Source organism: Falco biarmicus, chromosome 13 (genome assembly GCF_023638135.1).
Source record: "Falco biarmicus isolate bFalBia1 chromosome 13, bFalBia1.pri, whole genome shotgun sequence".
NCBI classification, from domain to species: domain Eukaryota; kingdom Metazoa; phylum Chordata; class Aves; order Falconiformes; family Falconidae; genus Falco; species Falco biarmicus.
The window spans coordinates 29691047-29705604 of NC_079300.1; the positions used below are offsets into that span (position 1 = coordinate 29691047).

Here is a 14558-nt window from a genome sequence, read left to right on the forward strand (position 1 = left end):
AAACAACATGCTGTGGCTGGAGCTGCCGTGACTCCAGGTGCGTTGCGGGCTAAGCCTGTCCCAGGCAGCTCTCAGGAGGCAGGCAGTGACTGAGACCCTGCTGAGATGTGAGCGTGGCCCGAAGTGCTGCCAGCAGCGCGGCCCTTGCTTCTGCAGCCGCTGCTCCTCCTGGCGGCGGCCAGGCTGGGGAACGCCACCCCAGGCGCCGCGGCCCGCGCCCATCCCGCTGCCTGGCGGTTCTGGGGCCGAAGGCGCCAGTTTGTGTGGCCTCCCGTGGGATGCTCCCCGCGGGACAGCGCTGTCGCCAGCCGACCGCGCCGCCGGGCCCCGCCGTCGCCATGACGACCGCAGCAGCCGCGCTTCGTGCGGTGCGGGGCCGTGCTGCTGGGGCTGGGCGGGGCCGTACTGCTGGGGCGGGGCCGGGGGGCGGGGCCGTGTTGCTGGGGCTGGGCGGGGCTGTGCTGCTGGGGCGGGGCCGGGGGGCGGGACCGTGCTGCTGGGGCGGGGCCGGGGGGGCGGGCCTGTGCTGCTGGGGCGGGGCGGGGCGGGCCCAAGCAGGCAGGCAGGACGAGCCCGAGGCTCCTGTCCGGCCCAGGGGCGCCGGGAGCTACCGGCTGTGGGCGTGGGCCGGGGCCTGGGTCTCATCCTGATCCTGATCCTGATCCTGGGCCTAGGTCTGTGCCTGATCCTGATCCTGGAACTGGACCTGATCCTGATCCTTGGCCTGGGCTCGATCCTGATCCTGATTCTGGGCCTGGGCCTGGACCTCGGCTTGATCCTGATCCTGCGACTGGGATTTGGCCTTAACCTGGGCCTGAGCAAGCTGTGGGCTGGTTGCACAGCTGGACGCAGGGGCCTCTGCACCGCCGAGGGGCACCAGGGGCTGCCCACATCTTGCAGGCTTGAGCCTGAGCCTGATGGAGCCAGGGGCTGGGCACAGGGCTGGGCCTGCAGGGGTGTGCTGGGCACCTGCATGGTGGGCACAGGGTCCCTTGTCCCTCCCAGAGCCACTACAGCATGCCACGGCTCCTGCACGAGCCTGCTCCCAGCTCCTGTGGGCATAACACAACTTGGGAGCAGACCTGCCCTGGCAGCCCCAGGCAGCTGGTCCTGCCGAGCTGAGCTGGGCCAGGGCGGGAGGGCAGTGGGTCACCTCTGTTCAGCACTGGCTTTGAGGGGATGCTGCTGGCACGCAGCCCCAGTGCCAGGAGAGGCATGGGAGACCTCGGTGTCATCCTGGCATGACCCATCAGCTGAGCATCCCTTCTTATCCTGTTGGACTGAAGTGGCGGGGGTGGGGCACAGTGTTAATTGGTCCCCCTGCCCTGGGTCTGCTCTGGGGGACACGGTGCTCCCAGCAGCTCTCTCTGGCACTTGCCCAGCAGTGGTGCTTGTCAACGCCTGACTGGTGCTTCCCTCCACCCACACCACACCGACTCCCAGCCCTGCCCTTCCTACCCATGTATTTTTACTCCTGTTCAGAGCAGGCTCAGGACAGCAGCGGAGCTGCCATGGCAGCCAGCACTTCCCACTGGCACAGCTACCTAGGGGTGATTGTGTCCCGTGAAAGGCAGCGGCTAGAGCATTTCCAGCAGGCCGAGAACATCCTGCTGACTCTACTGGAGGTTGTCCATGCCAGGGAGCCCCGCTTCCTTGTGGATTATGCCAGGAACCTGGAAGCCTTCGAGTTTGCTCTCTGTGCCTCCGAGGATGCTGTCACTGTGGAGGTCCCTCTGCGGATTGATGGCGATGCCCTGAGGGTGCTGGCCTGCCAACCTGGGGACACCTCAGTTGGGCACCTCCCGGGGCCGGGCACCTGCTATCTACAAGTGTCCCCTTCAAGGACTGACTTGGAGGACTGGACCAGCGCCATGGGCGTGATGGAGCATGGAGGTGGTGCAGGGTGCTTGGTTCCGGGCAAAGTCCTCCAGCACCTGAAAGAGCTCCTTGTTTCAGCCATCGTGCACTGCCAGCGCTGCTTCCTGCTTCAGCCAGGTGCGTACAAGGTGGGGCGCTTCCCTGGCCAGGAGCTGCCTCCAGCACAGCTGGGGAGCCCAGCATGGTGGTGGTCCCTGCGCAGATGGGCTGGGATGCAAGTCCCTGGGCACGAGGCCCAAAGCGTGCAGGAGTGAGCACCCTGCTGTATGCTGGGACAGGCTTTGCCCTCAGCTAAGGGTGGGGAGATGCAAACTAGTCCCTGCCATCCCATGGCAGCAGAGTCATCCTCAGGCACCTTCACCCTGGGCTGCTGGCACCCTCCTTTGCAGGTGGCAGCTGAACGCCAGGGTTCACCCACCCTTGCCATCAGTCCCCAGGGAGGGTTTGCTCAGGGACTTGGCATGCTTGGCTCACCCTAACCACATTCCTCCTGGCTCTTCTGGCCTTTGAGTGCCCTCTGTTCCCTGGAGGAGGCTGTTTGGAGGGTGAGATGGAAAAGTGTCAGGGTTGGACTGGGACCTTGGGGCATGAGTCTAATCCTGTGTGCACACAGGCTCCAGCTGAGAGCAGTGTCCCTAGGGAGGACACGGTGGGGAAGGTACCCTAGGAATGGCCATAGAAGTCCCATCAGGCTCTTCATGCATTTCTGTCTCCAAAGGTGGTTCTTGAAGTAAATCTCAGTGTTGATGGAAAGATGATGTGAGAGGACCAGCAGGTCTGAAAACCTCTTAACCCAGCCCCAGCGAGCCCACCGTTCCCTCCTTCCTCCACGGCCAAGCCAGAGTCCTTCATCTTCCTCTACCCCCACAACCTGAGACCTTTCCTGGTCCATATTTCTTGGATCACCTTGTTTTTCTTGGCACTGTTCAGCCACCCAGCAGCATGGCCCCATTTGGCTGCTTGGGGGGCTTCCTGCTGTGCCCACACCCACTCGTCTGGCCCTGAGCCCTGCTGGAGCGATGCTCCTTCCCCAGAATCACCCCAGAGGGAGTTGGACAATGGTTTTTGCTGGGGAGCCACAGCCAAACCACAGCATTGGAACGGGATGAGTTGGGCAGGACGGGACGTGCCCGTGGGTGTTGCAGCACACACCCGGTTCAGCCTGTGGGACCAGCTGTGGTAATCTCCCAACTGCAGCCAAACGCTCCATGTCTAGGTGACCTCAGTGCCGAACATCTGCAGGAAGATGCCATGGAGCTCTCCCTGCTGATCCGTAGCAGCTGGAAGACCATCCGCTTTGACATCATCCCCGTGGTGAGGAGGCAGCAGGAGCCACTCCAGCTCAAGGGGCGGCAGAGTGACAGGGGCTTCCCTGAAGGCAGCCTCAGGAAGGCCACGGAAGAGGCCCACTTCGTCCCTGCCTCTCCCCATTGCTGGAGGTGAGCAGCTCAGCTGTGTGCATTGTGGGGTGATGCTGCCCTGAGGATCCCCCCCCGGGCGGCAGCACTGCCGGGTGTAGGGAAAAAGGAGATGGGAAAGTGGAGGGACATGTCAACAGGGGGGTGAATTCACCCCCTCATGATGCCCAAACCTGCTGTCCTGTTTTGGGGAAAAAACCTCAGCCAAATTTCAGGCAGCTCAAGGAAAGAGGGAGGGGATGCAACTGAAGGTAACCCCCCAAATGTGTTTGCAGGAGCTGAACCCTGGCTGTGCGGAGCCCTGCTCAGGCTTCGGGAGCAAGCCTGAGCATCTGGCAGCAGCAGGGTAATAAGGTGCCTCCCAGGGCGAGCTGCAGGACTGAGCAGGGCTGGGGTGACACATCTGCCTGCCAGCACAGCTACCCAGCCCCCAGGAAGGGCTGAGCATCTGGCTGGACCAGCCCAGGCCTATTTTGGGCACCGTGTGGTCTAGCTTGATGGTCAGCCCTTTCTTGGGGCCCAATCCAGCCCCCCCTCCGGGGCAGTCTGCAGCCCTCCCTGCTGCACTTAGGGGAGCACAACCCTGCTTTGTCTCCTCTCTTGTCCCTCCTGGGAAGGCAGGAGCTGCTCAGCAGCATTTCCATCATGCTGCAAATCTTTTTTTTCCTTTTTGTTAGAAGTGGGTGCAGGAGATGGATCCAGGATACTGCATGTCTGAGGCCATGTGGGTGGCTGGGGGTGTGTGTCTCCTCACACATGCCAGGTCACTGCAGGTATCCTCTCCCCAGCTGGGAGGATGCAGGCCTCTCCCCAGCTGGGAGGGTGCAGGTCTCCTTCCTCCCTCTCATCTGACCCCATTTTCTCTTGCCAGATCCTCTACTCACGTCCCCATCCTGAAGCTGCTCCAGGCGGTGGACACGCTGAAGGGACCCCGTCTGGACAGCCTTCGCCTGCTCAACCAGCTGCACAGCCAGGACTGGGGAGAGGAGGGTGGGAAAGGTGGTCTCACCTTCAACCACCTGAAGGTAGGTAGGTTCTGCTAGTGGGACCACGGCTCTCTGGGCAGGCAGAGCCAAGACTGCTTCTCTGCACCCTGCTGCAGCTTAGTCACTGCTGGAAGAAGACCCCAAACAACAAGCCTGAGTTCCTGCAGTGCTTTGGGATGTACCAGCCTATGGCTGCATCTAGAATGGATGCACGCCACTGGCCATGGTCAGAGGGGTTTGATACTTCTTCCTTGCAAGTAGCAGATGCTTCCAGGATCGAGCCAGCAACTTCCAGCCTGAAATGCCCTGAGCATTAAGAGTTGGGGCTCTGTGCTGATATGCCAGGCATCCCCTGGCACAGGCTGCCTGTGTCTGCAGGGGCCATGCTGGGGATTGCATTGCTGTGCCTGCCATGCCGCAGGCCACCTTGTGCCCTGGTGTGCTGGGGGGTGCTCATACAGGGCTGAGGGTGGCGTTTCTTCTGACAAAGCCCTCCTCTCCCCATCCAACCTGTTTTTGGCACTCTGGACCCATGCCAGCTGGTGACGCTGGTCAGGAAAGGGGCCGTGCTGGGGATAGCACCTGGTGACACAATCCAGGTGTGCCTTGCCTTGTGGTGACTCTCTGGGTCAGGGGTGGAGAAGGTGGCAAAGTTGTCTTCTGCCAAGAGAACAACTCTAGCTCCAAGTAACCCAGATCTTGTGGGTTTTGCTTTATGTTGCATTCTTCAATGTTTGGGGTATTTTTTTTAAAAAAAAGGCACAGTATGCATCTGCCCTTCAAAAAAGCATCTTCTGCTCCAGCCCACTGTATGCATTGCCCATAACACTATGTCTCCAAAAAGCACCTGTGCCAAGCCATTTGCCAGCACAACACCAAAGAATCTGGCATAGCAGCTGCAGGGGGTTCACCTGCTTTGCCAGCAGCTGACAGAAATCACAAGCAGGGCTTTTTACTATTGCTTAGTGCTTGTGGAAAGCTTGGGTGTGTTGTTTGAGAGCTGCTTTGGAGCTGAGACAGGGACTCTTCAGGGAGTGAAGCAAAGGTTCAAAAGTAAGGAGCAGTGGGGCATCAGCTGTGCCTGCAGCAGCCAAAGCAGAGTTTCAAGAGCCTGCACAGCCCTAGGCTGCAGAGGGTGTGATGTCTGTGTTAAAAGCTCAGGCCCATGGGTGGTTGTGTGGTGACCTGCAGGGTCTGAAGGCACGGCCTTTGTGGCGAGTGCCTGATCCTGCACCCTTCTCTCCCTCCTCACAGATGGTGCTGCTGTGGAGCACAGAGTTCTTCCCCTCCCCAGAGGACTGGCAGGACCTGGAGGGCTCTGTCTACAGGCTCTTGGTGATTCTCCTCCGCTGTCTGGCCACCCGGCACCTGCCCCACTTTCTGCACCCAGAGGAGAACCTCTTTCAAGGAGAGGCCCTGGACTTTGCTTCCATCTACTGTAAGGTGGACAGCTTTGCCCGGGAGCCCCAGCGCTTCCTCCGCTTCCATTTTGGCCTCCCTGAACGCACTGTGAGCTGGCAGGCAGACCCCAGCACACAAGCCCTCCTGCAGCTCCCCACTGAGAACAGGTCCTACTGGGACACAGCCTACTTTGACATCTTGCTCAGCCAGGTAATGCCAGACCCTCGGCTGGTCTTGCGAGGCAGCGTGCAACAGCACCAGAAACCACCTGGGCCGGGCAGCATAGGATGTGCTGGAATTTTCCCCCTGGAGCCCTCCAGCCGCTGGCAGCTGGCTGGCACACGCTGCCTAACCCTGCTGCGGAGGCTGCAGGAGGCTGGCAATGCTGGGCTCAAGCAGAGCAGGGCGTCCTCTCCCCTCACTCCCCACCTGCCTCTGCTTAGTTCCAGGTGTACCAGATCCAGGACGGCATGCGCCACTCAGCAATGTCCCAGCTCCTCTCCAAGATCCAGGAAGAAATCCCCCAGCAGAGCTGAATGGGACCCCACTGCCACCCCATCTGGGGGTCTTGAAACTCAGGGGGATGCAAGGCAAGCTATGGAGCCATGGAGCAGCACACTGCCATGTTGCTTTATTGAGGAAAGATGGTACCAGGAAACAAGTGCATGTCTGCTCCCCTGGTAGAGCTGGGTGTGTCATTCCAGGGTACCTAATCTTGGGGGGGTGGCTGGTGTCCTGGGCTGCTGGGCTCTGGTGCAGGGATGGCCAAAGTTGATGGCAGTGGGAGGGAAGGGACCTGTGGTCAGACCCTGCATCCAGCCCTTGTGTCATCTTGCAGTAAGGCTGCCGTGCACTGGGGCCAGGGGAAGGGGAGTAAATGGGGGCCAGGCCATCAGGGTAAGGAGCGACCCTGCACAGGAGAAGGGGTTTTGAGCCCTGTCCTGCATCTGCTGAGCTGTAGCTCTCACCTCCATGTCCCCTGCTCTTCTACCTTCTCCTCGCTCTGTCTTGGGCTGCTGGGTGTTGCAGTGTTTTCTGCCAGCACCCTGGGGAGGCAGGGGAACCCCTCTGCCTGCCAGCCGCTCGCAGCCAGGCATGGGGGGAGAGCTGCACCTCCTTGTCCAGACCCCTTTGCAGGGGTGCTCACAGCCTGCTGTGGCGGCAGTGCCTGAGGGCGTCTCTCAGGGCACACAGCACACGGTCCACATTGCCACTGGTCGAGTTGCAGCCCATGAGGCCGATTCGCAGGACCTGGGAGGAGAAGGGTGAATGTCTCCCTGTAGCACCCACCTTTGCGGCCATGCCCCGGTGCTGTTTCCCTGTGGCCTGGCAGCAAAGCACAGGCTCCCACATGAAGCAGGGGGGCATGTGAGGAACAGCCATGCAAGCAGCCCAGTATGAGTGCGTGCACAACTCCCTGCTTGCTCCTATTTAACATGCAGTTCCTCTAAAGACATGTCACCCCGCTAATTATGTGTGCAGTTATCCAATTATGCCCGGCAATTGTGTGTGATTAGGAGCCGCTATGTATTGCTGCAGGCGATGGGATGCATCCAGCCGTGTGTTTGCTGTTTGCAGCCAGAGAGCACCCGTTAATCGTGGGGTGTGCTGCTGATGGATGTGGCTGCAGCTGGGTTCCGTGCCCAGATGTGGCCAGTGAGAGGGGAGGATGCAGCCCACCTTGCCCACCGAGGGCCCCAGGCCCCCAGCGATCTCAATGGAATAGTTGTCCATGAGAAAGGCTGTGATCTCCTTCCAGTCATAGCCCTCGGGCACCCTGACAGTGGTGACAGTGGGAAGCCTTGCCTTCTGTGGAAGAGAGAAAGTGGGTTAAATCTGCATCTCCTGGCCATGGCCCTGTCTCCCGGTGAGCCCCGCCGCCTGCCAGGAGAGAGTATTACTGGGGGTGGGGAGGCATATTGTTTTTCTCCACCACCAAAAGCTGCCCAGCCTTGTAGGGCCATGCCCTCACACTGCCCCTGCACCATGATGGTGGGCTCACCCAGCACTCACCTCCTCCTTCACGAAGAGCTCAAGCCCCAGGTCGCACAGCCCCTGGCACAGCTGGGTGCAGTTGGCCCGGTGGCGTTCCCAAGAGTTCTCTAGACCCTGCGGGCAGAGAGGAGCGAGAAGGTCCCCGCCACTGGTGGGCATCTCCTGGCACCCACCATTCCCCCAAGCCCCACTGGCACGGCCACTGCCCTCCATCTGTGTGGCGCTGCTCACCAGCTCTGCCAGCATGGCCAAGCCTTCCCGCAGGCTGAAGAAGCTGTTGATCGGTGCTGTGTGGTGGTACCTGCAAAACCCAAGGGGCACCCAGGTGGGTTCAGCCCAGCCCATGGCAGAGCAGTACTCCAGCTCATAGTGGGGGGAACCAGGGCACAGCATCCTCCCTCCTCTTCATCCAGCGCAGAGGGGATGCAAATCCCCCATGACTGCTTTGCAACCATTAGACAGGGTGATGGGGAGACAGGGCCTGAGCCGTGCAGGGCAGGCAGCCCCCGAGTAGGGTGAAGTCTGTGGCCAGGATGGCTGCAGCCATCTGTCCCAGACAGCCTGCCCTCACCTTCGCAGCTCCCCATCGCAGCCCCAGTAGTTTGCCAACCAGCTCATGTCCAGATAGAAGGACAGGGGCTTCGTCTTCCTCCTCAGCATCTTCTCCCTGCAAAGCAGAGTGATGGGGAGGAGCTGGACCTTGACCCCGCCAGCTCGAGGGGGGGGAGGGGGTCAGTCCTGCGGGAGGACCCTCCTAAAGCAACACTAGGCCCTCAAAGCCAGTGCAGAGGTTGGCTCTGGTACCCATCGCTGCCCAAGGATGGGCCAGGCTCTGACCCTGCAGAACTGCTGCTGGGCATGTTCTCCAGAGCTGGGCTGTAGTGGATGGCTGGCAAAGCAGGTGGGTGACAGCCTCCCTCAGCCCCCCTGCCTTCCCCCCGGGGTGGGGCAGGGCTGCCCTTACCTGGCTCGCTCGCTGAACGAGATGGGGGCACTGCCAGGGGGGGCGTTGAGGACTTTCTGAGACCCCGAGTACAGGACGTCAACCTCTGCTTGGGAGGGGAGGCAGCTCCTTAGGGACTGGGGGCTCCCAGCAGGCACATGCTGAACCTCCCCAGTCCAGCTGCAAGTGTTGGGTGGGAAGCACAGAGTGGCACACGCTGCAGATCCTGCTTTTGTCTGTCCTGCTTTCGGGGGACACTCTGGCACTGCTGACAGTCCCCGAGGGGAACAGCAGGTGGACCAGTCTATAGTGCTGCTAGCCTGAAATGCAGGCAGTAGGACTGATCCCACTGCCCTCCCTCTCTGTCCCAGGTGTGAGCCCCCTTGTCCTGGGAGTGCCTGCGGTGGCACTGTGGCTCTTACCCTGCTGGTCCATGAAGATGGGGGCTCCCCCGAGTGATGCCACCGCATCCACAAGCAGCAGGCAGCCATGGCTGTGGGAGGACAAAGCTCAGATAGGTGTCCCTGCCACCTGCTCTTGCCACCCCTCTGCCTGCAGGCCTGGCATCCTGGTCCTCCCGAGGCCGCGTGTCTCATACGAGCCACTTCCAGCATCACAGAACAAGAGAAGAGGCTGGGCCATGTAAACCCCCATGCCCTGATCCCCAACGGCAACCTTGGGGTGCCGCTAGACCCTGTGGGTGCCTGCTATGCACTGACCGGTGGCAAAGCTCGCCCAGCCCCTCCAGTGGCTGCAGCACCCCTGTGGAGGACTCGCCGTGCGTGATGAAGAGCACCGAGGGCTTGTGCTGCACCAGGCCCTGCATGAAACAGAGGGGAAGGTGACCACCCTTGCTGCCAGCTCATGCCCACCACCCTGCACCATGGCTGACACTCACTTCCTCAATGTCCCACAGAGTGAAGTACTCGCCTGGGGGCTTCAGCAGCTCATGGACATTGGCTCCTGGAAGGGATTTGGGCAGAGGGAGAGTGAGGCTTGGTCAGGCTTCCCACTGGGCAGCTACCTGCTCTGCAGGAAAATTGGTCATGCATGAACCAGGAGTATGGCTGCCCACCAGAGTCTTGCCTCCCATGGATTTGCCCCGTGGAAAAGCCATAAACCACCATAAAAGGAGGGACATCACCTCAGAAAAAACCTGCAGTGCTCTCCAGTTACAGAAGATGTGCTGCTGGTCACTTGTCACAGCACTCTCCAAACTATCAAGCTGCAACAAGGTCTTTTACCATCACATACCAACACACTCTTCACGCCAGTTCTGCTGCCTTTGTCTCATCCAGGACACACTCTCTCTTCTCTTGTTTCTTCCTTGGCTGCTCTCTTCATTGGCTCTCAACCACTTAACAGAACCAGCCACAGCTGCACCTTATCTACATCGGCCAACCTGTGGCCCCTGAAGCCAACCCACAGTTGTATATTATCAATGCTAATTAACCCAGCTTCATTCCTCTACAGTCACTGCCACTGGGATGGGGAGACAGAGACCCAGAGGTCACATCCTGGCATCCTGTCCACAAGCCTGGTTCCCTGAGCCCTGCCAGTACCATCCAGCTGTCCCTGGCATACCCAGCCTCCTGGCAATGTCGGCAGCACGTTGTCCCCAGATGCCGTTGACAGCCACCAGTGCAGTGTCATCACGGTCCAGCAGGTTGAGGAGGGCAGCCTCCATAGCACAGTGGCCAGTGCCACTGATGGCCAGGGTCAGCCGGTTCCGCGTCTGGAAGGCATACTGGATGCCCGCCTTGATCTCATCCATCACCTGTGGCAGCAGGGGAACAGCCAGCACTGCTATTGTACCCCTTGCTCTGGCAGAGCTGGCCCAGTCCCTTGCAGGGGGCAGGGGAGGGGAGGAGAGGAAGGCTGGGCTGGGGCAGCTTACCTGCAGCACCTCGGGGTGCATGTGGCCCAGGAGCTGCTGGCTGCCTGCAGCCAGGATGCGGGGGGGGCACGTTGCTGGGCCCTGGCCCAAGCAGCAGCCTCTCTGGCACAGCCAGGGGCCGAAGCAGCACCTGGGGCGGAGGGACGCAGAGCAGGCTGGTGGCCATGGCACGCCTTGCCATTCCCAGGAGCCGAGCCTGGAGGAGAGCAGCAGTGGAGGCTGCCTGTGCAGCACCCAGCACAGCGGTGCAGTGCATCTTGCGCCAGCAGTGTCCAGTGTCCTTGTGGACCCTGACCCCAAGGCTCAGTGCTCCCCGCCACAGGCCCGGACTCTGCCCCTGGCCGCCTACTTGTCCGGTTAATGTGCCACCAGTGCCATCCCTGCTGTCTCGGCCCCCTCATTTTGGGGGGTCTCCCCTTGCTACTGCTGGAGGTTTGCTCCCCAGGCACTCCAGCCTCTGGGACTGCAAGGACTCACGCAGACTCTGTCCCCATGGGCCCCAGGACACTGTGGCTGATTGTTCCCAGCACTATCTCAGCAGGTGGGATCCCTGCTCCTGAGCACACAGGTCCTGTGCCATGGGATGGTTGTGCCAGAGCTGTCCCAGCACAGCTGCCACAGTCACGAGTCCTCCAGCAGTACAAAGGACTTTCCCTGACCAAAGGGCGCCTGGCTAAGTGACAGCTCCTGGAGGAGGCTGGCCAGTGGGATGGTTTGCACAAGGGCAGAGCCTTGGGGTGGGACATGGCCACAGTCCCTGCTGCAGCGAGTTGTGCTCTGCAGGCATTACAGCCTGATGATGATGCCACTGACCACGTGTGCTCGCTCAGTATGCTGTGCTTGTCACCTGCCATGTGTACCCATGGTCCATCATATCATGCCTTTCCTCTGGCATGTTCTCTGCCATCCATACTCTGAAACACAAATGAGCTGCCTGCTTCCATCTCCTGGCCCTGCCAGGAGATGGTCCCTGGCTGGAGGGGCCACTGAGTGAGCAAAGCTTTGGGCTGAGGGTGACAGCTATGGGGTGGGGTGGGAAGGCTTGGCACCAGCAACTGGTGCTGAAGGTGTTTGGGACAGATGTGTGGTGCTGGCAACAGTGCCAGGTGAATGCACTTCTGCCTGGGCAGCCAGATGGCAGCCACCTCTGAGTGGGAGCCAGTGTGGCTATCACCACATGGATTATGGAAACCAGTTATCCTGGAGACTGCTGCCAGGTTATCATCTACCAAAGTGAATACAAAAAGTCGTGGTGTCCTGAGCCAGCCAGCCCCTCATCCCGTGCCCCAACCATGTGTTCCTCCTGCTGAGGACACTTGCTGCTGCCAGGATTGATGCTGGATGCTTGCAGGGTCTTTGAAACGCTCAGTCCCTAAAAGGAAAGACTTGCTGGAGACCCACCACTGCTGTGGCCAGTGGGTGGATGAAGACATCTCCACAGCCTGGGCCCCAGGGAGATTTGGGGAAAGTCTGGGGCAGGGAGGAGATGTGAGGCCTCGCAGTTGGTGTAGTGGTGCAAGGGAGGATGCGCTGCTGGAAACAGCTGGTGACAAAGCCCTAATCTTCTTTCTGCGCTGGCTCTAAATTCCTTGGCGCAGATGGACCAGGAGCTGGCCGTGCCGCCCTGGGCCCTGGGGCTGCAGAGCACGGGGCTCATCGGCCCCGAGGGGTGAATCAGCCCTGCACCAGAGGTGGGTGCGGGCCGGCGGGGGCTGGGGGCCGGCGGGGGCTGGGGGCCGGGGCCAGAGAAGGGGGGCTGGGGCCAGCGGGGTGCCCTGGAGGGGGCAGCTCTTCCCAGGGTACCGCGCCGGGGGGCGCCGGAGACGTGGGGGGGTGCGGTTGCTGGGCGACGGTTGCCAGGCGACGGTTGCCGGGCGACACTGGGCCCCGTGCCCCTCCCCGCGCCCTTGCGGCGGTTCCGCAGCGCGGACCGGGGGTGGGGGGGGATGCGCTGACGTCACCGCTCCATCCCGGGCTCGCGCCCTCCCGGTCCCCCCCCCCCCACTTCCCCCCGGCGGCGGCGGCCAACCAGAGCGTGGGGCGGCGCGGGCGGGGACCGCAGGGGCGGGTCTGCCGCCACCCGCACCGGCACCGGCACCGGCACCGGCATCGGCACCGGCACCGCACCGCGCCGCACCGCACCGCACGCGCGGCTCGGCCCCATGCCGGCGTCCCCCGCGCACGGCTGAGCGCTGCGCCCCGCCGAACCGGGCACGAGCGCGGGCACGGGCACAGGTAGGGGCGGGCGGCACCGTGCGGGACGGGGCAGCCCCGGCACGCCCGGCCGCGGCTGCGGCAGTACGGGCGCGGTCCGCGGGCTCCGTCAGAGGGGGGGCTCTCGGGGCTGCCCGGGATGGCGGGACCGCCCCGCCCGGCACCGGCGGGGGGCGAGGCGTGGCGGGGGGAACCGGGACGCGCCCTCCCTGGGGCCCGGCAGGGCGAGGGGCTGCGGCCGGCGGCCATTTTGCGGGGCCCCCGAGGCGCGGGGGAGGGGGGGCCGGGTGGGGGCTGCCCGTGGGTCCCCAGCGCGGCGCCCGGCGGGTGCCTCCTCGACTTCCAGAAGGATCCCGCCGCGGGGGCCCCTCCCGGGAACGGGGCGACGCCTTTGCGGCCTCGGCACCATCCTGCGGTGGGGAGGGGGAGGCTGGCGGCCCCGTCGCCCGCGGGAGGGGGCACACGTGCCCGTTTTCACCCCCGAGCCGCCCCCACTCCCGCCTGGGGGGCAGGTGGCGCAGCCATGAAGCTAAGCTCTCTTGTGGCATCATTATTACGCCTCAGAGTCAACGGCAGCGCAGGAAGGAGCAGGGGGTGCCCAAGGGGGGGTCTCTGGCTGCAGGGTGGGGGCTGGCAAGTGCTGCTACGCCGAGGCTCTTGCTTCACAAGGACGAGTCGCGGCCGCTGACGATGCGCTTGGGGCAGCTGGGCGAGGGCCGCCATGTCACTGCAGGCCAGCACTGATGGCTGCTGGCTGCAGGAGGGGTTGGTGCAGAGCCCTGTGCTTGGCCACCCTGGCTCCCAGCGAGCAGCCCTGCACCTGCCACATTGTCTTCCTCTGCTGCCGCTGCCTGCCTCCTCCTCCTCCTCCCCCTTGGGGCAGCATCCCTTCCCCCAGACCCAGCAGACCCCCTCTGTGCTGGGGTCTCCTGCCTGCTCAGGTCCCATGCCTTGGCTGCAGGGTTCCGTGTGGACAAGGAACCAGCCAAACATCTCCCCTGCCACTCCATGGCCATCCTTCCATGCCCCAGTGCCCAGAGCAGCCCCTTGGCAGGTGGCCTCAGTGGCATGGGGATGAGTGGGGGTGTAGCAGACACCCCCACACACCCTCCGCTGGGGTATGGCTAGGGGTGTGGTGGGCTCTGCCATCCCCGCAGGCTGTTGTTGACCTCCATTTTGTCTGGGAGGTGACAGCTGGCGCTGGCACAGATGCTGCCACCACCCTGCTGCCTCCCTGTGTGTGGCCAGAGCTCCCAAACCCTTGGGGATGTCAGAACCTGGTGTTTCCTGCCCCCCTGGCTGTCCACCCGTCTCCATGCCCAGTCATGCTGGTGATCCACAGAAAGTCGCTGCCTTTTCCATGCAGCTTTTCCCTGCTGCAGGCTTTAGTGTGTGGAAGAGAGGGAGGATGTAGAGAGTAGGTGACGGCGTGTGAGGTGACTTGCCTTTGCAGCAGGGATAGGGAGCTGGCTGGTGGTAAGCAAAACCCTTCATCTACGGCCTTAAATTTGCCACCTGCAAATTTAATCTGCATTGAAATTCTCAGGGAGCTGCAAACGCAGCCCTGAAGCCGTGTCCCCTGTTGGGGTGGGTGGGAGGCAAGGAGGCACAGGGCAAGGTGGTCATGATGGTACTGGGGAAGCGGGGGCCTGGATTTCAGCTGGGCATTGCAGGGCACTTGCTGCTGCCCTGGGCTGTCCCCTGATCTGCTTCCCCGCCCACGGGTGCTGCTCCAGGGAAAACTGCACCGTCATGGCCCCTTGTCCTGTGTGGGGCGGGAGGTGAGTGGGGAGCAGCCGCTGGGCTCAGCTGACAGGTGCCGATGA

At 62.3% G+C, this 14558-nt stretch overlaps 3 protein-coding genes across 29 annotated transcripts in view; 2 read left to right on the forward strand and 1 right to left on the reverse strand.

Annotated features, from left to right (window-relative positions):
• The first annotated feature begins 1272 nt into the window (after positions 1-1272).
• On the forward strand, positions 1273-6232 carry MAB21L4 (mab-21 like 4). The gene is made up of 5 exons (XM_056359120.1): positions 1273-1995; positions 3095-3317; positions 4168-4321; positions 5537-5893; positions 6127-6232. The coding sequence occupies exons 1-5, from the start codon at positions 1461-1463 to the stop codon at positions 6217-6219; spliced, it is 1362 nt and encodes a 453-aa protein (XP_056215095.1). The 5' UTR covers positions 1273-1460; the 3' UTR covers positions 6220-6232.
• A 59-nt stretch (positions 6233-6291) lies between these two features.
• Positions 6292-10808, reverse strand: AGXT (alanine--glyoxylate aminotransferase). The gene is given in 12 exon segments (XM_056359121.1): positions 6292-6934; positions 7364-7492; positions 7697-7792; positions 7910-7979; positions 8250-8345; positions 8643-8727; positions 9044-9114; positions 9341-9441; positions 9520-9584; positions 10206-10398; positions 10519-10584; positions 10586-10808. Coding segments are annotated over 12 exon segments (1269 nt in total). The 5' UTR covers positions 10775-10808; the 3' UTR covers positions 6292-6826.
• A 1321-nt stretch (positions 10809-12129) lies between these two features.
• KIF1A (kinesin family member 1A) overlaps positions 12130-14558 on the forward strand; it is a 42454-nt gene continuing 40025 nt past the window's right edge. For 12 of the 27 annotated variants that reach the window (XM_056358916.1, XM_056358918.1, XM_056358921.1 and 9 more), the window contains exon 1: positions 12569-12753. The gene's annotated coding sequence lies outside the window, so the exon portion shown is untranslated. Of the gene's footprint in view, positions 12210-12567; positions 12754-14558 lie in introns of those variants that run through there. The other 15 variants (XM_056358930.1, XM_056358931.1, XM_056358932.1 and 12 more) reach the window with 4 other exon arrangements.

Excerpts from the sequence above, each read along its gene's own strand:
- MAB21L4 (XM_056359120.1), top strand. The coding sequence starts at position 1,461 with ATGTATTTTTACTCCTGTTCAGAGCAGGCTCAGGACAGCAGCGGAGCT. Across the intron at positions 1,996-3,094 it reads CTGCTTCCTGCTTCAGCCAG|GTGACCTCAGTGCCGAACAT; the intron begins GTGCGTACAAGG and ends CTCCATGTCTAG. Across the intron at positions 4,322-5,536 it reads TCACCTTCAACCACCTGAAG|ATGGTGCTGCTGTGGAGCAC; the intron begins GTAGGTAGGTTC and ends CCCTCCTCACAG.